A 22,208-nucleotide genomic window follows, 5' to 3' on the forward strand; every position below is an offset into this window, starting at 1 on the left:
GTCATCTGGAAAAGAAATGTTGCCTTTTTATTAACTGTATGAAATGGGGGAAAAGATAGATGCTATAAAATCTTAATGGATCCAAATCAAATCAGTACTGATAGGGCAACAGTAGTAATGGAGGCTTGGCGAAAAATTTCAAATGTCGAACAGACAAGATGGTGAATAATAATCAATATTAATAAAAAATAAACTTCACACATTTGGGAACATTTCTACAGTAATGGACATCTTACTCAGTGGGATTCAAAATTTTTTTTACTACTGGTTGTGCGGGTGTGGCTTGGTGGGCCTGACTTGATGGGCTTGGCAGGGGAAGGATACTGCAAAATCCCCATTCCCTCCTGATCAGCTGGGATTCAGGAGGCAGAGAATAGATGGGGGCGGGGCCGGTCAGAGGTGGTATTTACTGTTCTCCAAACTACTCAAAATTTCCGCTTCCTGTTCTCCAGAACTGGTCAGAACTTGCTGAATACCACCTCTGATCTTACTGAAAGTAGGTGCACATTTTTACACCAGTTCGAAAACAGCTCTAGACTTCTTCACAGCACAGTGGTAATGTTCATCATATTAGACATTCACAGTAAAACTTTGGGCTTTCTTCTGCAACATTTGAAATGCTGGTTTGTGAATAGTCTGATTTCCCAATCAATAGGAACTCTTCTTTAATACTGTGCTGCAATTGGAGAGTATGGTGGTGTAACAATACAGCAGTAAATAAATATATGAACTCTTGCCTTGTCCTGCCTCCAGAAGAGAGAGCAACCATTACTTTCTCTTCCTCTGCCTCAGCTTCAAAATGCATCTTTTCAAGGTGTTAAACCAGTAGCCTGCATTTTGCTGTTTGCTTTTCTCCTCTGGGATATAGCCGGAGGAAACAGGTAGAATTCTTACTGATTTCATACTCTCTTGCTTAGCATAGACAATTGTGCACCTTCACAGAATTGCAAGTTTCTGCAAACAGTTTGAAATTAAATGCAGCTGTAATAAGCAAATATTTAAAACAGTGTAAAAAACATTTTGGGAAATGCCAAAAAAGTTATCCATTTACTTTCAAAGCCCCAGTTGCTTTTAAATAAAAAATAAATAAAATAATGACAGCTGTGTGGTTGGATAGGTCTTAAATTTAATTTATAAATAACCAGATAATTGGTTGGATGCAAAACATACTTAAAATGGATGGGAAGCACTAATAATTTATTTGCTTTTTAAAATATGTAGAAAGGATTAGGACATTTTTCTTACTTTTAGAGGTGAGGGACCAGCACATTGATTAAATAACGTTTGCTCTGCATTCTTTTATGGTCCCATGGGGAAATGGAACAATGGTTGTTTGGCTGATGGTGTTCATTGCCTCTTCCCAGATTTTTAGGTCAGCAGGGCTGAAAAGGATTACACATCTCTTTTATACTGTTTTGGAAGATTTGTGAAGTGAAACTGATGGCAGTTTATAAGACTATTATTTTTTACTAGCAAATGTCCTGTTAGGAGAAAATGGACCATATTTATAAAAGGAAGAATTTACAGTGGACTGTATTTCTCTGAGAATATCAAGAGGAGTCTTTGTTTCCCTTGCATAAAAAAACTGTTCTTGTAGATTTGCATATTAATTAGGTGGGCTTCTGCATTTTATTTCCATATGATTCTATTGAAATGTTCAATCATGCTTAATTATCAAAGCATTAGATTCATAAGCTATTTTTTCCCTCAGCAGCTTTGGAGGCCTAGGTAGGCCTTCCTTCCCTGATTTTGGATTGAATAATGCAGTATAACGTCAACTGTCTTTGTTGTTTCATTGTCTTCACTGATGAAATAGCAGATTAAGACATAAATGTGCCTGTTTTGCATTCATTCGATAATTAGGGATTACAATCTGGGGCCAAATTTTGGAAAGGCTCAGAGAGGTACCTCCAGTAATTAATGAAAGGCAAGTATTGGGTAAAAACCTTTCCGGGAATATGATATGAAAATTTATTTACAATACTGGTATGATCTCTCTTTGTTACTTCTGGTGGAGAACACAGTACCTATGAAAAAGATCTGGAATATAATTTTTGTTTTGAATTTGTATTGGTAATTTCACATGTTTTTTTATTTATAAGAGAATACCACCAACCACTGTGTGCAGTGATTTTTTTTAAAAAAATGATTATGTATTATAGTGGTAATACATAATTCAATTTTTTACTACCGGTTCTGTGGGCGTGGCTTGGTGGGTGTGGCGTGGCTTAGTGGGCATGCCTTAGTGGGTGTGGCAGGGGAAGGATACTGTAAAATCTCCATTCCCATCCAACTCCAGGGGAAGGTCACTGCAAATCCCCATTCCCTCCCGATCAACTGGGACTCAAGAGGCAGAGAATAGATGAGGGCAGGGCCACTCAGAGGTGGTATTTACTGGTTCTACGAGCTACTCAAAATTTCCACTACCGGTTCTCCAGAACTGGTCAGAACCTGCTGAGTACCACCTCTGATGTATTAGTACTCTTTTCTAAGGATTTTTCACTGTGGACAGGGTCATTCAAGAGAAAGTCAATAAGGCTGTTATGACTATATGATTAAAGCTGCACCCCTTTTTTTACACAAATGTGTGTATAACTTCAGTTTATGGTCTCAACCATCATATGATTTTTTCTCCCATACACGTTCCCAGAAGTGCCTCTGAAAGTGGGAAATATGTGTTGTTGTATAGGACCAACTATAGATCAAAATCATGAATGAAATATTAATGAAATGTTAATTTCTGAGATTTTGTTGCTGTTTTATAAATGCTATCCATGAATGTTTCTCTTTCAGGCATAGTAGGTAGTGGCACACATGAGTAAATTTATATGGAGCTTTCTAGGAACGTTCACAAGTTTGATACACGTCAGCAGATGTTCCTGGTCTAATCTGATAGCTGTATTTTTTAATTTCCATTTCTTAATATGTAAGAAAAGCTTCAGTGCTTGATCTGCTGCAGGGGTGGGTTGCTGCTGGTTTTATTACTGGTTGCAACCCCCGCACGTCTTGCATGTGCTGCATGCGCTATTCAATGTAAATTATTCTGCGTGCATGTGCAGAACAATTTACAGTGAATTGTGCACACACAGTCACTGAAATCCAAAATGGCGGCAGCCCAGTGGTGGTGAGGGTACTGTTCGGGGGCATGGTAGGCCTGCGTCGGTGCTAGTTCTGCGAACTGTCCCTGATTTCCACTATCGGTTCAACCGAACTGGGTCAAACCAGCAGCAACCATCTCTGATCTGATGAGGCTCACGCTATGGTTTTTTTTTTTCACCCCCCCCCCCCCCCCGATATATACATACATATTTTGTGGCCAGTGCATTGGCTGGGTCAAGTCATTTTTAAACAATTCTAACAATAACAATAACAATACAAATCAGTATGCATAGTCCTAATCTTCCAATTTCAGCAATACTATTCTCTTTCCATAATCTTTTATCATTGTCCCATTAATTCATTAAACATAAATAACATTGTTTGCGACATATATTTGTTTTCCACTACTAAATACTATTGTTTAATATTTTAAGAATTACTAATTTTTCCACCATAACTTCAATATTCCAAATGTATAGGATTACTAATAACGCCAAATATTAACAATATTTAATCAATCCCAGAAATTGTGGGGATCTTGATATCTCAAGATCCCCACAATTTCCAATCATTAATATTTTAAATTCACAATATACTTTAACACACTGTGTTAATATACAGTAATTTCCTAATCCTAATTTTCCGTCTGTTAGTCTTAATATATAAGTGTATACACACACACACAAACCTCTATTTTCCCTATTAGTATTTTCCCATTTTCTTAATATATTTTCTCATTATCCATAATCTCTTAACCTTTTAAATCCATCATTTATTGACGTTTTAGCTAGCCTTTTTATATCTCTCTTATAGAGCTCTTTTTGATATTTTTGTGCCTGTGGAACATTCTCTTTTGGATACCCTTGTCTCTTTCTGCTGCATTATTTGAACACTCATCAATGTGACTTCCTTTTTTTAAAAAGAACATTTTAAAGAAAAAAGAGAGAGACCCGGGCTCTGTTAAATTCCAGCCATATTTAACAGCTCAGCTGAGTTTTAAAAAATTACTGTTACAAGTAAAATGTTTTGTGATGCATTTTAATCTACGTAGACAGTTGAAGAAGGTATTATGACTAGAATTGGTTTGCTGTTTTTTGTTTGAATCAAATTTGTCCCATTATAAAATGTTCAGGTGAATTTTAGTACATGTTTTGGGGATCCCACCATTCATTGTCACAAGAATGGCAGTAAGGATAAGTAGACCTGGATAAACTATGGTCTTATAATCAGAAAAAATAAGTATAATAGGCTCTTCCAAAGGGTAACAATGTGGTAATCATTTATAACACTGAAAACCAGCTACTGCAATCATACTTGTACCAGTTTACATTGTCGGTATTTAAAAATTGCACATTCAAGGTTTATTCGGTACTGAATCAACATATTACAAAGTTAGTAGTGAATTTCAGGAAAAACTATTCAGCAAATTCAGTGGTGGATTTCAAATTTTTTTAGAACCTCTTCTGTAGGTGTCGCCTGCTTTGTGGGAGTGGCTTGCCAGCCATGTGACTGAGTGGTAGTGGCTTGGCAGTCATGTGACTGGGTGGGCGTGGCCAACTTGTAAAATGTGGTGAAACTTAACAACGCTCTTGCTTAGCAACAAAAATGTTGGCTCAGAAACTCTTGCATTTGAAGCACGCAAGTCTTAAAGCTATCAAGTTACAAGATCCTTGCACCCCTAACTCTTTAGGAAAAAAACCCCAGGAGTCTTCAAACCTGACAGCTTTAAGACTTGTGGACTTCAACTCCCAGAATTCCTCCTCCAGTCATGATGGCTCAGGAACTCTGGCATTGAAGTGTGCAAGTCTTAAAGTTGTCAAGTTACAAGACCCTTGCACCCTTAACCCTTTAGGAAAAAAAAAACCAGGGATGTTCAAACTTGACAGCTTTAAGACTTTAAGGTTTAGATAGGTGTCTTAGAGCAGCCGGGACGATTGGTGAGTCAGCCAATCAGTGAGAGGTGGGCGGGGCAAGCTTGGTGCGGATGGGTGGGGGGGAGGGAGCTGGAACCGGTTCTAAACGGCACGGTAGATTTGTGGAACCTCTTCTATAGAAGAGTTTAGAACTGGCAGGAACCCACCCCTGAGCAAATTCTAAAACAGAAGGTACGGTAGGTTCAAGAATGATAGCTTTTTCCCACTACTTATTTTATAGGTCATAATGACTACATGTGCCCTGCTACCAACCAGTGTACCATTGACAAGAACAGAAGGAAAAGCTGCCAGGCTTGCAGGCTCCGAAAATGCTATGAAGTTGGAATGATGAAAGGTGGTATGTATGACACTATTAATCTTAATCTCTATTACACATATTTTCCATTCCCTGTAATCCCATATGTGGCTAACTTTTCAGTAATCCCATTGCATCTTGTAATATTTACCTTCGGGTAAATTGGAATACGGTTATAGCTCAATTAACTTTTTCTTCAATGCATAATTCCTATTTTTGAAGTTATTACATAATCTCACTTTTAAAGTGAGAAAGAAAGAAAACTCCATACAGGTAGTCCTCCATTTACGATCAAAATTGAGCCCAAAATTTACGTCGTTGAGTGAGAAATTTGTTTGAGTGAGAGTTTTGCCCCATTTACGACCTTTCTTGCCACATTGTTAAGTGAATCACTGCAGTTGTTAAATTAGTAACACGGTTGTCAAGTGAATCTGGATTCCCCATTGACTTTGCTTGGCAGTAGGTCACAAAAGGGGATCATATGATCTTGGGACACAGCAACGGTCATAAATGTGAGTCAGTTGTAAAGCATCTGAAAGTAAATCACATGACCATGGGGATGCTGTGACAGTCGTAAGTGTGAAAATGGTCATAAGTCACTTTCTTCAGTGCCATTGTAACTTTGAACGGTCACTAAGTGAACTGTTCTAAGTCGAGGACTATCTGTATAGTTGTGGATAAGAATTTTAGATGCCAAAATACTTCCCCCCAAATGGAGTTTCAACATACAGGTACTCCTCGACTTACAACAGTTCATTTAGTGACTGTTTGAAGTTAGAATGGCACTGAAAAAAATGACTTATGATCGTTTTTCACACTTACGACCATTGCAGCATCCCCATAGTCAAGTAATCAAAATTCAGATGTTGGGCAACTGTCTCATATTTATGACAATTGCAGTGACCCAGGATCACGTGATTCCCTTTTGTGACCTTCTGTCAAGCAAAGTCAATGGAGGAAGCCAGATTCACTTAGCGACCATGGTACTAACTTCACAACTGCATTGATTCGTTTAACAACTCTGACAAGAAGACGTAAACCTCACTCAACAAATGTCTCGCTTAGCAGCAGAAAATTTGGCCTCCATTGTGGTTGTAAGTTGAGGACTGCCTATAACTGTGAGCATATATGGTGATCCTTTAAAAGTAACAATGCATCTTCATGTACAAGCAGTGGCTCAGTGGCTAAGACGCTGAGCTTGTCGATCAGAAAGGTCAGCAGTTCAGCGGTTTGAATCCCTAGAGCCATGTAGCAGAGTTTGCTCCCATTACTTGTCCCGGCTTCCAAGCAGTTTGAAAGCATGTAAAAATGAAAGTAGAAAAATAGGGACCACCTTTGGTGGGAAGGTAACAGCGTTCTGTGCACCTTTGGTGTTTAGTCATGACCATGGAGATGTCTTTGGACAGCATTGGCTCTTCGGCTATGGAGATGAGCACTGCCCCCCTAGAGTCAGGAATGACTAGCACATATGTGTAAGAGAAACCTTTACCTTTATATATGGTAAAGCTTCCCTCCTTTTCCCCCCTGAAAATCAATTCTGGATCTGACCTAGTTTATGTTAGGATTTCTGCTATTCTGTAACACCTAAATATAAATTGGGAATGGGACTGATGATTATGGACAAGTGCTTTTGATTAAATGCTTTTGCAATAAATGCTGTGAAAATGAATGTGACTTAAGACTAATTCACAGTCCTTTTAGGTTTTGATGATGAAACGTTGCGCACATGGTAATTAGTGATTTCCCCTAACTGGAAATCCAATTTCTGTAATGGAAAAATAACATGACTGACTATTGCCGAGGTGTAAATGGCTATTATTAACTCATAAGTTGGTGTTTACAAATAATCATTTAACTGGTGCTTCTTATAAACTTTGGTTAGAAAGAGGAAAACATTCCTTAGATCTCATTATCTTTTCTAGTCCTTTTTCCAGTATTCATTTAAAAAGGCTGTGTCACATGTCATCAGGGTTGGAATCCTACCGGTTTAATAACAGGTTTGCTGAGCATGCGCTTTGTGCGCGTTTAGAGTATCCTTACCTTTCATATTGCTACTTGGGAAGGAAAACAGCTGAGGTGCAGCAATCCGTCTCAGCAGAGAAAATAAAGGTAGGTAAAGAGCAGGGGTGAGCTGGCGGGCCCACCTGCTCGTGGGAACAAACTGGTTCACTCCCAGCTGATCTTCGGAGCTATAAATTCGCCCAAACTGGTTCCAAACTGGTAGAATCCAACCCTTGCATGTCAGCCTATCAGAGTAGTAAACTCATAATTTGTTTGCATTTTATTACTGAAGATCATAATCTTAATCTTACCTAAGCAGAACTAAATGTAAGCATTGTTACTAAAAACAGCTTTTTCGAAGGCCTTTTCATTTATAAATTATATATATATGTGTGTGTGTGTGTGTGTGTATGTATATGTATATGTATATGTATATGTATATGTATATGTATGTATTTTGTGTCACAACACCTGGTATGCCTGAATATGGGAGGAAGCATACTGCTTCCTTTCTCTGTCTATTGGCTCATCCCAAGAGACCATCCAGACAGAAAGCCATTATTTTTACTGTTGCTTTTGTTACATTTGTGTTGTGTTTGTGCTGATAAATAAATAAATTTACATATATCTATATCTATATCTATCTATCTATCTATCTATCTATCTATCTATCTATCTATCTATCTATCTATCTATCTATATAATATTATATATTACTATTAGTCCATACTGAAGAAGCTTGCAGAGATTAATTCCTGTATTTTAGAGAAATGTCTAGATTCACATTTAACCCTGTGAAAATGTTTTAAATTAAAACCATTAGCTACTAATTCACAATGATTGTCTTTAAAGATGGACATTTATTCCCTGTGGAAAACAGTTCTTCAAAAGTTTATATCTATCCCTTTCCCTGTTTTCTGTCATTGTATGATGAGATTGCTGTAATTTGAATGACGAATAAAACAGAGGAAACAGATGTTTTATTTTTCCCCAGAAACACAGATGCATTTATTTTAATGCATCCTCTGAACTGATTCCAAGAATTCTAATTTGCCATTCAATTATTTGATGCTGCGGTGTTACAGTATACTTAAACTAGTAAAAGGGGAAAGTGCAGAAGACTATTTGTATTGCTCTGAACTGACGCTCTATTATATCCATGAAATAAATCTGTTCAAATGCAAAGTGGTACATGTGAAGGACATCATTACACTTATCAGTACTTGTGTATTCGCAGAACCAGTTAGTTGAAACATCATTGTCAAAATAATTTTTTTTCAAAGGGCGGTTCATATTCTGCATAAATAGTGTGCTTGTTATTTAAATGTTCTTCACAGTGAAAAATCTATGATTATGTCAGCTCTTCACTTTTCTATAAAGGATATACTAAAAGCAGAAGTGATTTTTGCAGGAGCTGTTTACTTTAATAGGCTACTGGCTGATCAAGCACATTTGCAATTTTTGCTTCTGTGTTTATAAACTCGCTTTTCTCACTTTTCTCTGACCAAGGTTCCTGTGAATGTAATTTTGCTAGGACCACACAGAACCATATTTGACGGCACGGCAGCCCTTGGCACCCCTCAGCTCCGGCGCGCATGCGCACACTAGCTTATTTTCGGCCTTTCAGTTTGCCCGTTGGGTGTGTTTTTCACCCTCCTCAAGCTCTGGAGGCTTTCCTGAAGCCTGGGGGACGGTGAAAAACTGTCCAACAGGCAAACCGGAAGTTTGTTCCCAAACTTCTAGTTGGGCTGTTGGGGAGGGGTGAAAATCCCCCCCTGCATGCATGGGGGTTGCTTGTGCATGTGCAGATGGGTGGGTCACTCGCGTATGCGCAGGGGTGGGCATGTGCATAGGTATGATAGTGTGCGCGCACATAGTTTTGGCACACTTTTAGAAAAAGGTTAGCTATAATTGGGCGAGGAGATTAAATGTAATAGGGAGGTAAAGTCTAGAGTAGAGGACTTTGCCTCTCTTAAATAAAGACCAAGTATAAAATTGAAACAGATACCTCTGAAGGTATCTTAGTTTCTTCTGAAGTAAAGGAATCTTCTCTCAAGGAGAGAAAATGCTGCCTATCTCTAAATCTTTGGACCCATGTAAGAAAGTTTCCTGGCTTCATGCGTGCCCTGGGTTTCATCATCCTCTTGATATAAGGAGATATCAGAGGATAAAAATATGAATTTGAGATGCTGTCTTGATCAGAGGTTCAGAGGTATATCGGATCCAGTCTCCACATCATCACATGAATCTATATCTTTAATTTCTTATCTCGATCTCTAAGATCTATCACTTCCAAGTGGAGGAACAGAGAGCTGAATGGCAGAGAAATAGCAGTTAGCAATAGCAATAGCAGTTAGACTTATATACCGCTTCATAGGGCTTTCAGCCCTCTCTAAGCAGTTTACAGAGTCAGCATATCGCCCCCACAGTCTGGATCCTCATTTCCCCCACCTCAGAAGGATGAAAGGCTAAGTCAACCTTGAGCCGGTGAAATTAGAACTGCTGAACTGCAGATAACAGTCAGCTGAAGTGGCCTGCATTACTGCACCCCTAACCACTGCGCCACCTCGAAATCATAAATTACAGAGTTGTGCTTGATAGGAGAGATCACTGGTTTGGAAGTCAGAATTGTGGTGGGCACCAATGAATCTGAAGAAGACTACTAACCGGAACTTCATTCATTCTGAATATTTGTATACCACTTCCTTTAGAAAACTTTGGGACAGATTTGCAATCCAAATAGTTCAAATGGAAAGTAAAACTGTTGATTAGAGGATATTGTGTATAATGTCCAGAATAAAATAAACAACAAAATATACAGTACAACAATAATAAAAGAAAAAAAAGCAGTACAAATAAAAACAAAACCCACAGTGTTACCAAATTATTAAAAACTCATGGAGGAATAAGCATATTTTTACTTGGCACAAAAGAGACAATCAAGATAGTCCCAAGAATACCTCAGCTGGGATGCCTTTCCTAAGACAGTGGCCTATCCCTAACAAGGCCCCCTTCTTGATTGTTATTTGCTGCACAGGTGGGATCATACAGGAAGAGGCTTTCTATCATTTACCTTGCCTGGATCAGATCACATTATACCATGATATTTTTCAGAAATAGAACTGCTTTTCTTAATTTTTAACCAAAGACTGGCTTTCAAACAAGTATTTATTGAGCGAGTTACAATTTTTTCATCTTGGTGAAGACAAGGTTTGGCCGTTCTTCACATACATGGTCTAGCAAACGTCTCCCACAGATGTTGAATAAAGGGGGTACAAAATGACAACTTGATCATCTTTTGAGATCATGATAAAACATTGTGTTCCTAGGTTTTGTTCTGAACATAAGGCATTGTTCTGTCCTTGAAACAAATCAGCTGTTTTTAATGTTCTGGGTGTTTATAGGGATCCAGGAGATGACCTTGGAGAAATTATTCAGGGACAGTCACAACCTGTGCAAAAACATGCATGATGCCTAGGAAATAGAAAAAGCATTAAGAAGAGACAATGATTTTTCCTTGACTCCCTGGTTAGGGAGGGAAGACCCACAGGTGCTTTTTCAGGAGGCAACTGGACTTTCCTCTTTTTCTTTCTTTTTTCTTTGAAAAAAAGATGAGAAGCGAAACGTCTTCAAAGAAAAAAAAAATAGAAAATCCAGTTGCCTCCTGAAAAAGCATCTTTGAGATAACCATGAGCTGGCTGATTGAGAATCTCCATAGACTTCTAGGGAGGGAACATAGGCTTTCCAAAGCCTATGCCAATATAGTGTAGTTCCAGTTTTCTGTGGAGCTGGTTTCCTGATCTGGTCTACTCCAAAGAGCTAATTCTGTTCCATGTGCTGTGACTGGCTGCTCCCCTCCCCAAAAAACAATATCTAGGAATAGCCAAAAGGAACCAGTTTTAGAGGTGGGTTTCAGCCGGTGTTACTGCTGGTTCGCTTGTACATGTGCAGTTCAATTGAAATTGTTCTGAGTATGCACAGAACTAAAAAAAAAGATGCCGGCAGTGACGGTGGCAACTAGGGAACTGGTGGTGGGGCGTGGCCATCCTGGGTCACTGCCCAGGCTGGCATGCCACTACTTGTTCAGCCAAACCGGGCTGAATCGGTAGGAACCCACTTCTGACCAGTTGCCTTCCTACAACTATTGGCTGAGACTGGACGAAGTGATCAGGGAATAGGGGATAAGAGGAAAATAATGAAGCACAGGCAGGTGCCATTGCTGTTATGACTTTTTCCTCAGTATGCTAATGATTAGCAAATGTATTATCTCTGAGTTTGGTTACTATTTTCTTTTATAATTCCTTAGTCTATTTTTTGTATTAATCAAGCCAAATGATACAGAACCTGCAGGATAAATAAATAAATGGCGAGAGACAGAAGTTGTCGTTCTCTGATCCCAACTATTGATCTTCCTGGGCCAGACAGGGTGTTACATTTGCAATCAGAGTTTGCCCTGGGTGGCTAATCCAAAACATTAGCACTGCTGAAGATCACCTAGTTCCTGCCTCCCCAGTAAATAGCTGTAATGCCCATTAGTTTTACTTTAAATCCTTGCAAAATGGAATTTAGAGTTCATGGGTTATTGTGCATGTGGTGTGCAGTGTTCTGACCTGAACTGAGATCTTTCAGAGGAGAATCAGGCGGTTGTAAAGCAATGATATATGGCTGTTTGCAGTATGTGGATTAAACAAATAGCAATAGCAATAGCAGTAGACTTATATACCGCTTCATAGGCCTTCAGGCCTCTCTAAGCGGTTTACAGAGAGTCAGCATATTGCCCCCAACAATCTGGGTCCTCATTTTACCCACCTCGGAAGGATGGAAGGCTGAGTCAACCCTGAGCCGGTGAGATTTGAACCGCTGACCTGCTGATCTAGCAGTAGCCTGCAGTGCTGCATTTAACCACTGCGCCATGATGTTGTTACATCATTATGCTTTTCAGATTTCAAGTTATAAATGCAATGAATACAATATGGGTGTGGTTGGTTTGTTGAGTTTTAGTGTATATGCAGTGGGAAACCAGCATACTATTATGTCTTGTTGATATTGCATTTCCAAAGGAAGGTTTATTCTGTTGGTTTACTGAGCTGACAAGTGATGTTGCTATTACCAGTACAATGTTAATGTTGTTTGTGGAAGAACTCTTTTGCCTAACCCTAACCTTCTATGCTGTGGTTGATAGGTTGTGTGGTAAAGGAAGGGTCAACAGGGAGTATAATGCAGCTTCTTTTGTAGCTGCCAAATAAACACAAATAATCAACGGGGTTCTTCTGAGTTCCCAGTGTTTCCAGTAGCTAGAACATTTGAAAACTCCCTGCTTTTGTTCTGCATGGACCATAGAACTCAGGTGAATGCCAAATTTGGTCCCTGTTCTGATACAGGCATCCTTAACAAGCAAGAAGCGGAGTCTTGGTCCTGGCAACCCCCCCTTTTATTTACACGACTATGATTCCTTTCATTCACAATCCACAAGGCTTAGCAAACAATCTTTTAGAGGGTTGTTTATCAAATACAAACCTTATCTCGTTTGGCAAGCTGCCAAATAACTAGTTCCAAATGCAGGGCAAGGCAAAAGAGTCTCTATAGTTACAAACAGAACTTTTCTCTCTTGACACGACCGAATGAACTTATTGTTTCCTGCAAAAGCCCCCTCCCCATTCACTCCTCTTTTGTTTCCTATGGAGGGGCCAATCACCTCCAAGGTGTGACTTTACTCTTGAGTCAACCCTACTTTCTTAATTGTTCTTGTCTTCTGGCAGCTCTGTGCATGCACACACTGGGAACAGGCTCCAGCTGTTCTTCCCCCTCGCTACTGTCTAACTCCCTCTCTGCATCCAACGCAGAACCCTCCACTGAATTTTCCTTTACTCCCAGCACTGGCCCATGTCCCCCCCCCCCGCCTCCCCAACCTCCTCATTGTATAACTCTGCTGCCAGCTCTCCTGGCTGCTGGCGAGCCACAACTGTTTGAGCAAAATACTCAAAATGAAAAATTCCAATGAAACATTTTGAAGGGGGTTGTTTTGTCTATGTGCAAAACAAAATCAAATGGTCTACCTATCCATTGGTTGTTTTGGATAGGATTTGGGTATTATTCTCTGCAGTCAACTATGCAACCATCTTTTCAAAATTTTCTCAGAAAATCTTCTAAGCACTGCTACAGAACATTGAATGGAAGTGTGAAATGCCAGTCTCCAGGCTATTTCCACACTGTTCTGCAAGTAGGTACAATAACAGATGCTCGCTTGTACTGGGTTACAACAAAAATGCTATTGCAAATAAATAACAGCTGATTGTAAATGCCCCTGAATGCATTTAATGCTCCTTTGATAGATGCATGTCATAATATCAAACAATTAGAATTGTTTTTAAATTATTCTGTGGAATGGCCTGAACTCTTATGTCCTGTTGGTATTAGACGTATGTAGCATCCCTCTTCATTTTGAATGCAACTGTGATTTAACATTTATCCTAACATTTTCATGCCAATATAGTTCTCTGTCAACTCAAGCATGGATGAACATCACTATAACATGGTCAAGAAAAAAACCCTCTTAATCTGTTAACTACATGCAGGTTTATAATAAATTACTTCCGTATTTAGGATAGGAAATGTTGCTACATTTTAGTTGAGTCTCTAAAATTGTTTCATTCATGTATTCTTGCCATTTTAAGTAAAGTTAGATGGCTTGTATGAGGTGAACAACTTTTCTCCACAGCTTCACTTTTGTATATTGACACATACCCACAAACATGCAGAACTTTCAAGGACTGCTGGAGGTGTGACAGCTGATATAAGATTAGAAGAGACTTAATTTTCAAGTCTTTCTTGTATTTTTGCAAGAAAATCTGGTATAAATATATCTATTCTACAACGTAAATATTAAAATAAGACAAAGAAAATCACATTCCTAAAACTTTGTCATGCCAATTTTGGAAGACTCTGGAGCCCACATACAGTCCATGACCTGTAAGTTGCAAATCTTTGATTAGAAAACTCTAAAGATCATTCCATTCCAGTGACGTGCGGTGAGCTTCATGGCCGGTGAGGCAAGCGCGAAAGCCCCGCTGAAGCCCCGGCACCGCCTCTGCCATAGAGCGGGACCGCTCTATGGCAGATGGCACCAGGACTTTAAAGTCCTGCCGCTGGGGCCCTGCCGCCACTTTAAAGCCATGCCCCTGGGCACTGACTGCTCCAGCAAGGCTTCCAGCTCCATCCTGGCGGGCAGAGAGGGCGAGGGAGGACTGGAGGCAGTGGGCGGGTGGGCGACAAAGCAAGGCTGCTCGGGCGACTGAGGCTCAGCCGTCCCTCAGGCTGGCTCTGCTGGTGCGTTGGCGCTGCTGAGCCCGCCCACCCGCCAGCCAGTCTCCTCCAGTCCTCCCTCGCCCTGTCCGCCCGCCGGGATGGAGCTGGAAGCCTCGTTGGAGCAGTTGGTGCCCACCCTGCCACCACTTTTTTTTTTTTTTAAATCTATTTTATTCATTTTCACATTCCATTTTACAATCACTTATATACAGGGTATTTGCTATAAAAGAAAAAAAAAATATAAAAAAAATAAAAAAAAATAAAAAAGAAAACACAATCATCATTCACAACCCCACCTGACACTTCCATCCTCCATACACCCCATCTACCCCCTCCAACTTTCCTTTCCTCCCTCTAACGCTCCCCTCCTACTTCCCTTTCCCCTCAAACCTTCCTTCTCCCCTTACTCCCAACACGCCCTCCTTGCATTCCCCTTACTCCTTCCTTACTCCTCCCTCCTCTTTCCCTCTACCTCCCTCCTTGGTGTATTCCTTTATTCAATGTGTTGTTTATTATAATGATAAAAAGTAAAATAAACCAAGGGAAAAAAAAATATAAAGAAAGAAAAGAGAAAAAAGGAAAAAAAAAAGAACAACGTATATAAGTGCATTCTTGTTCTTATTGCGACTATGTTAACACCCACCACCCACCCCCATAAATCCCCATCCCTACTCCTCCCGACTTCCCAGGGCCCACACCTGGCAATCCTTCTATCTAAAGTATCTTATGTTGTATGGATTTAAAAATAAAAGTAATATATTAAAGGAAAAAAAAACAAAACAAAAAAAAGAAAAAGAAAAAAAAAAAAGAAAAGAACAAAGAAAAAAGAAAAGAAAAAAAAAGAAACTCTTTGTGTTAAGCTCAGCCCCCCATCTTTATCTATGCTTAAATAGTATAAGTCATTCTATCTATATTTATTCTCGTCTCTGCTTCTTTGTATTTACCCCAACCTCCTGTAGACTCCCCCATTCCTCTTCCTTAACCTTGTATTCAGATAAACATTTATCCAAATTTGTATAGACATCAATATACAATCTAACTCAAACATAATCCCTTTCTAGTAAAATTTAAGCAGCGTGGATCATTCCACATATTCAAATATTACTTTACAGAAGAATAATCAAACTTTCCCCTTTCTTAACCTTAATTTCAAACAATAATTCAAAATAATCTGACCAAACTTTCCCTTCTTAGTAAAATTTAAGCAGCGTGGATCAAGTATTACTTTACACAAATCAGTTTGCATTATCTTGAAATGATCCCGACCAGCTTACCCTTCTAATAGGATTTATACAACGTAAATCATTCAGTATATACATTCAGTATCACCCCACCAATATCGTAAATCATTCCGCATTGCATTTTACCCTCATCCCTTGCTTCTCAAATATTTGCCACTATCAAATTTATGCAAACATTAGTTTTAAAAGCCAAGGTGGCGCAGTGGTTTAAATGCAGCACTGCAGGCTACTGCTAGATCAGCAGGTCAGCGGTTCAAATCTCACCGGGCTCAGGGTTGACTCAGCCTTCCATCCTTCCGAGGTGGGTAAAATGAGGACCCAGATTGTTGGGGGGCAATATGCTGACTCTCTGTAAACCGCTTAGAGAGGCCTGAAAGGCCTATGAAGCGGTATATAAGTCTACTGCTATTGCTATTGCTATGCTAAAATCTAGCTCAAACTAATTTCACCAAGCTTTCCCTTCTAATAAAATTAATAGCATAGATCATTCCACTATTCAAATAATAGTTTCAGCAAGAATCAGTTTACCTTTCTATTTTAAAATAATCTCTTCAAACTTTCCCTTCTAACAAGATTTAAACAGCGGTAAATCATTCTGCATGCATTTTACATATATACATTCAATATCACCCCACAATAAATTCCGCTTTTTCTGCGGAGAGAGGTCGCAAACCCCCATTCAATCACAACTTTAGTGAATATTTTAGAATGTCTAAATCCTCAAACTCCGCTTTTCTGCTTCTCCGAGGGAGGGGGAGCTACCCCCTCATCTTGCAGCCATGTGGTCTGTGCTTGCCTTCTCCTTCGGCTTGTCTCTCCTCTTTTCCAAGTGAATCAGGAAGTCCCGCCTTCAAAGTCTTGTAATAGAAATCCGAGCCTCCGAACAGAATTGAGACGAAGTCTTTGATTCTCAAATGTGACCGTAATGCCGGCTGGGGGCCCTCCCATTATATTGAATCTGATGATTTCTAAGCTCTTTAGTTAAAAAGGTATAGTCCCTTTGGCCTTTAACATCTGGAAAGGTATTTTCTTTGAAGACAATCAAGTTCTGGCCTCAACTCTCAAACTATTATTGGTAAAATATTTGCATGATCGCGTTCTGGATTCTTTTGTGGAGAAAATATCTAATTATGTCCCTCGGGAGCTGTCGCTGTTCCGCTACCAACGAATTCTGGCGATAATTTTCCGAATCTGCCAATCAAAGTTAAGTCCGGGCTTCCCACCGCATGGCTGAGGGCTTCAACAAAGGTCTGTTTCAGATTTCTCTCGCTCCTTTTCGCGGAATCCTCTGACTCTTATTGCGAATGCCTTCTTATTAAAGTTATCATAACGAGCTGTTCTTGAGTGTCTCTAATTTTTTGTTGTAATATTTGAATATTAGTAGTCAAATTAGAATTAGCCTCTTCCAAACTTTCTAATTTATTCTCTATTTCAGCGGTATAATCTGACAGGGCAGACACGGCTGCAAACGTATTCGCCTTCATTTGGTCAATTTTAGACTTTAAATCACCATATAGCTCCAATACAAATTCCTTAATTTCTTGTTTAAAATCCATTAAACATTTGAAAAAAAATTCCTGTGTTAAGAATTCTCCAGTAGAGGGCGTAGGAGACAAGGGCTGCGATGCCAGTGTAAATTCTTTAAGTTCATTCACAGATTCTTTAGGCACATTTGTAGAGAGACGCTTCGATTTGACCTGGGTTGCCATTATAAATAAACAAATAAACAGCGCTTTCGCTCCCCTCTGTTTCCAAAAAAACAAAAACAAAATTATTTTGTTAAGGAGCGGTCTGCAGGAAGGTAAAACCGGCTACGTACATCCCCTATCAGTCACCAACGGAGAGGAAATCGCCATTTTGAAGTCCGTTTAAACAAAGAAGCCTCTAAGACAAATGGTGCTGGTATTTACGATAGTAATAAAAGCATAAATCTCACAGGGGTGGGACCCGCCCGTATTAATCTTAGCTTCAAACAACTTTGCTTTGTCCTGGGGGGGGGGGTCGCCTGTTCTAGGGCTGCAAAAAAAGGCAGCTGAGAAGAGCTGGCTGGAGATAAAAGCTCCGCTCACGCTGGATCTAATCTCTGTCCACAGCCAAAAAAAAGAGAAAGGCTGTGAATTACGAATAGACCCTAGCACACAGAGCTACTCCCTGCCCCTTTATAGCCAAAAAGGGGTGATATCTATGATCTTATTTAGATATACAGACCAGATCTCTGAGAGGAGCTCGGTTGAGCCCTCCTCGGCGGACAGGCTCCTCCCCCCGGATATAAAGTTATCACCCTGCCACCACTTTAAAGCCATGCCCCCAGGCACTGACTGCTCCAACGAGACTTCCAGCTCCATCCTGGCAGGCGGAGAGGGCGAGAGAGGGACTGGAGGTGACAGGCGGTTGGGCGGGCTCAGCAGCACCGCTGCATGGCAGAGCCATTCTGAGGGACGGCCGAGCCTCAGCTGCCCGAGCAGCCTCACTTCGCCGCCCACCCGCCCGCCCGTTGCCTACAGTCCTCCCTCGCCCTCTCCGCCGCCGGGATGGGAGCATATCAAGCATGTCCCACTGAATGGCCGGCCCAGAAGGCAGCCGGCACTTTAAAGTGCATGCCGCCTTCGCCCGCCATAGAATGAAACATGTCCTGGTTTGTGGCCGGGAGGCAAGCTGGCACTTTAAAGTACATGCCGCCGCCCCGGCCATACAGTGGGGCGGCGGCATCCACTTTAAAGTGCCAGCGTGCCTCCCGGCCACAAACCAGGACATGTTTCATTCTATGGCGGGCCGAGGCGGCATGTCTTTAAAAAATAAAAATAAATGTGCCAGCCGTGCGCCATCAGAGGTGGGTAAAACACACATACATACACACACACACAACACAATAAAACAAATTACAATTATTTATATTACAAATAATTTTGAATTCCTCCCCCCGGCCCCCTCCCTCTGACCCACATACCTTCCAGCTGCATAAAAAAAATGCAAGATTTGGTCAGGGCCAGGCAGGCTAGGATAGTTGCTGCTAGAGTCACCACGTGAATGACTCTGCTTAACTGTTTATAAAAAGCCTCTAAACAAAGTGCCCTCTTCAGGAGGAAACGAGAGAATCATGTGCCTCCTTTGCATAATGAATTTTTCGCCTTTTAACCCTTGGTTAACTCTGAGCAACGGTTAAAAGGTGAAAATTCCTTATGCAAGGAGGCCCATAGTTCTCTCGCCTCCCCCTACAGTTAGCACTAAGCAGACTCAGAGTCACTGTGACTTGAAGTCTGGCAGCAACTACCTTGGCCTTTTTTAATTATTTTAAAAATTCTTTTCTTTTCCTCATGAGACTGGTGAGGCTCCGCCTCCCCTGCCTCCCCTGACTGCACGTCCCTGTTCCATTCTAATATCATCTGCAATTCTTATTTGGAGGACTTGCTGTATAATTACCTATTAGTTGTAAATGAGATCCATGAGATCGAAATAATGCTTGTTTGTGAGAAACTCTTTCATCTCATTATTCCCCAAAATAAGAAGAGTAGATAGACTTATCTACTATGGAATAATAGTATATTAGTAGATACAATAATAGAAGATAGATAGTAGATTACACTTAATAGGACACCATCCTTCTGTTCCTCTGCAACATTCTACAACCTAGACTGGATAGCACTGGCTACAGATTGTCCTGGGTTGCAATAGCAATTGTGCTGGAATTTCAGTTCTAAACAAAGAAGTCATAAAGCACAACGTCAAGTGACTATATCTTCTAGAGATGGCAATCCTAGCAGTTCTAGTTCAGTGTTGGGTTCCGGATCCCATTCCAACCAGTATGGTTAGAATGGGCTGGTGGCGTCCACATGGACGTGCGCAGCTCATGCATGCATTTTAGCGCTCCATGAGCCTCTGCTATGCTCCAGCTGCTCAGTGGAGCATCGTGTAGGTGCTGTACACGCCATGCATGTACGTGGAAGCGCCAAAGACTTAAAAGACCGGTAAGGAGCTTAAGCGAGCAGGTGGGCCCTCCGGAGCACCATACCAGAACGGTATCCCATGCTCCGGGCAGCGGCGTACCACCTGCAACCCACCACTGTTGTAGTTGCTTAATAACCCCAGGACTATGTGGATTATTAAGTGTGAAGAGGCGGGAGCCCCATTCAAGCAGAGTGAGAGCTACAGGCAGAATGGGCAGGTACTCCAGAGCACAAGTAGGTGCACGGGGGTTTGTGAGGGATAGAGGGTGTTGCACAGTGCTGGGTTGCCAATTTTTTTACTACCGGTTCAGCACGCTCACATGCGCACTCACACACAACGCTTCTGTGCATGTGCAGAAGCATCCGGGCAGGTGAGCAGAGCCTCCACCACCGCTACTACCAGTTCATCCGATCTGGGCCAAACCAGGAGGCAACCCACTCTGGTGTTGCAGGAAGGTTTTATGGAGCGCATGGGCATATGAAAAAGCAAGTGGGAGTGACTTTCAACCTCCTACTGGCTTCCCCTTTGATTTTGCTTGTGGGAATCTGGCAGGAAACACTGGAAATAGCGATCATGTGATCTCAGCTCACTATGACATTGTAATTGTGGAACCAAGTACTGAATGCCTGGATTTCAATCACATGGACACAGGGATTGTTCAATGCTGGAACTTGGCTGTAAGCCTTTCTGTTCAGTGTCGTTGGAACTTTGAACTGTTGCTGAACAAGTAGGCATAATCCAGGACTATCTATGTCCAAGTGGCATTTATGGAAGACAGTGAATTAAGATTGTTGACTCTATATAGCAAATTTATATAGAGACATGTGAAGAAGGAACACAGTAGACCAATCAGATTTCATATATTTATAATAGGTGAAATATTTTTTAAATTTACATAACATGATTCAAGAGCAGAGAACTTATTTAAGGTGCAAAGTAAATGGAAGAAATCAGAGAGTGCAGATAATCTTAGAAGCACTGAGTTACAAAAAGAAAGTACTATATCACAATATACTATCTATATAAACTTCTCTTCAATAACAAAAGTTGTTTTGATATTTTATGAAATAGAATAAATAGATGCTTTGTTAAGTGACATTTTAACAAGAATAGTAGCTTAAGGAAATACTTTTCTGAAAAAAAAACATTTCATAAAAACATACTGTTTAGAACACAATACTCTCAGAGCAGAAAGCTGCAAAAATTTGGGTCAATACAAAAGCAACTAGCATGAAAAATCTCCTGGATGCTTGAAATAGGGGAAATGATTTGTAAACTTTAAAATGTTGTCTAAAATGTTGACCGGTGATGCTAGTTGTAGATCTAATCAATAGTTAATTCTTTTTTTAAAATGAGATTTGCATTTGATAATAAGTTTTTTTCAGACGTATGTTGTCTCATTTATATGGTGTATACTGATGTAACCAAGGAAAAAGTTTGCGTCTTTTGATCCTGAGTATTTATGTTCTGAAAGATTCCCACACCTCCTAAATGTCCATTTTCAACTTAGACAAGTGTCTGCAAAGCTAATCTGTAATTACTCACCATACATTAAGAATAATGTGCAGTTTGAAGTTGCTACCATTTACATTGTACACACATTGTGAAATTAACTTTTGATTCTTATAAGAAGTACCATAATTTTCTGGAGTATAAGATGCACCTTTTTCCCCCCAGAAAAGAGGGTTAAATTTGGGTGAGTCTTATACACTGAATGTACCCACCCCCACCCTCACCAGAGGACAAAAATGTGAGGCATGGCGGCAGCGATTGTCTCTGGCAATTCCTGCAACCTGGAACAGCTGGTTGGGGTTATTCCTGCAATCCGATCCACCCACCAATCAGCTGTGCTGAATCAGGCTGCAATAAGTGCTGAAGCTGATTGGCTGGTCAGAGTTTGCAGCAGCAATCACATTCAGAAAGCACAGTAACTGATTCAGCAGGATTTCAAAATAATAATAGTATACAATACTTTACCAAAGCAGGTTTTCCAATGTAGCAGCAAATACAGGCAAAACACAGCAGTTTCACTTTCAATTCTCAGCTAAGCCAGGCTCCTTCCTGTCTCCTTGTTGTTCACACAGCAAATTTCAGAGTCCAAATAGCCCTCATTGGCTGACTTGGTGCTATGCCTATTCATTGGCTGACCTGTTACCATATATCAGCTGAATACTATGGATGCTGGTAGGCAGAGGCAGAATTTTTCTTATTATTATTCTATTCCCCAAAACTAAGATGCGTTTTATACTCCGGAGCATCTTATACGCTGAAAAATATGATATATAGGTGACAGCTTACATTTGCTGCCTACTTGATGTGTTTTAAAACATCTTTAAAAATTTTTGCTCCTTCTTCAGAGATAGTTGTGAACAACTATTGCATGGATCA

At 40.4% G+C, this 22,208-nt stretch overlaps 1 protein-coding gene across 8 annotated transcripts in view; it reads left to right on the top strand.

The window, feature by feature from the left end:
- Nucleotides 1-22,208, top strand: part of ESR1 (estrogen receptor 1) — a 254,600-nt gene that overhangs the window by 169,750 nt on the left and 62,642 nt on the right. For all 8 annotated transcript variants that reach the window (XM_032216929.1, XM_032216930.1, XM_032216932.1 and 5 more), the window contains one exon: nucleotides 5,254-5,370. In XM_032216929.1, the coding sequence (XP_032072820.1) occupies nucleotides 5,254-5,370 (117 nt within the window). The remainder of the gene's footprint in view (nucleotides 1-5,253; nucleotides 5,371-22,208) is intronic.

This window comes from Thamnophis elegans, chromosome 4, assembly GCF_009769535.1.
Source record: "Thamnophis elegans isolate rThaEle1 chromosome 4, rThaEle1.pri, whole genome shotgun sequence".
Lineage (NCBI taxonomy): Eukaryota > Metazoa > Chordata > Lepidosauria > Squamata > Colubridae > Thamnophis > Thamnophis elegans.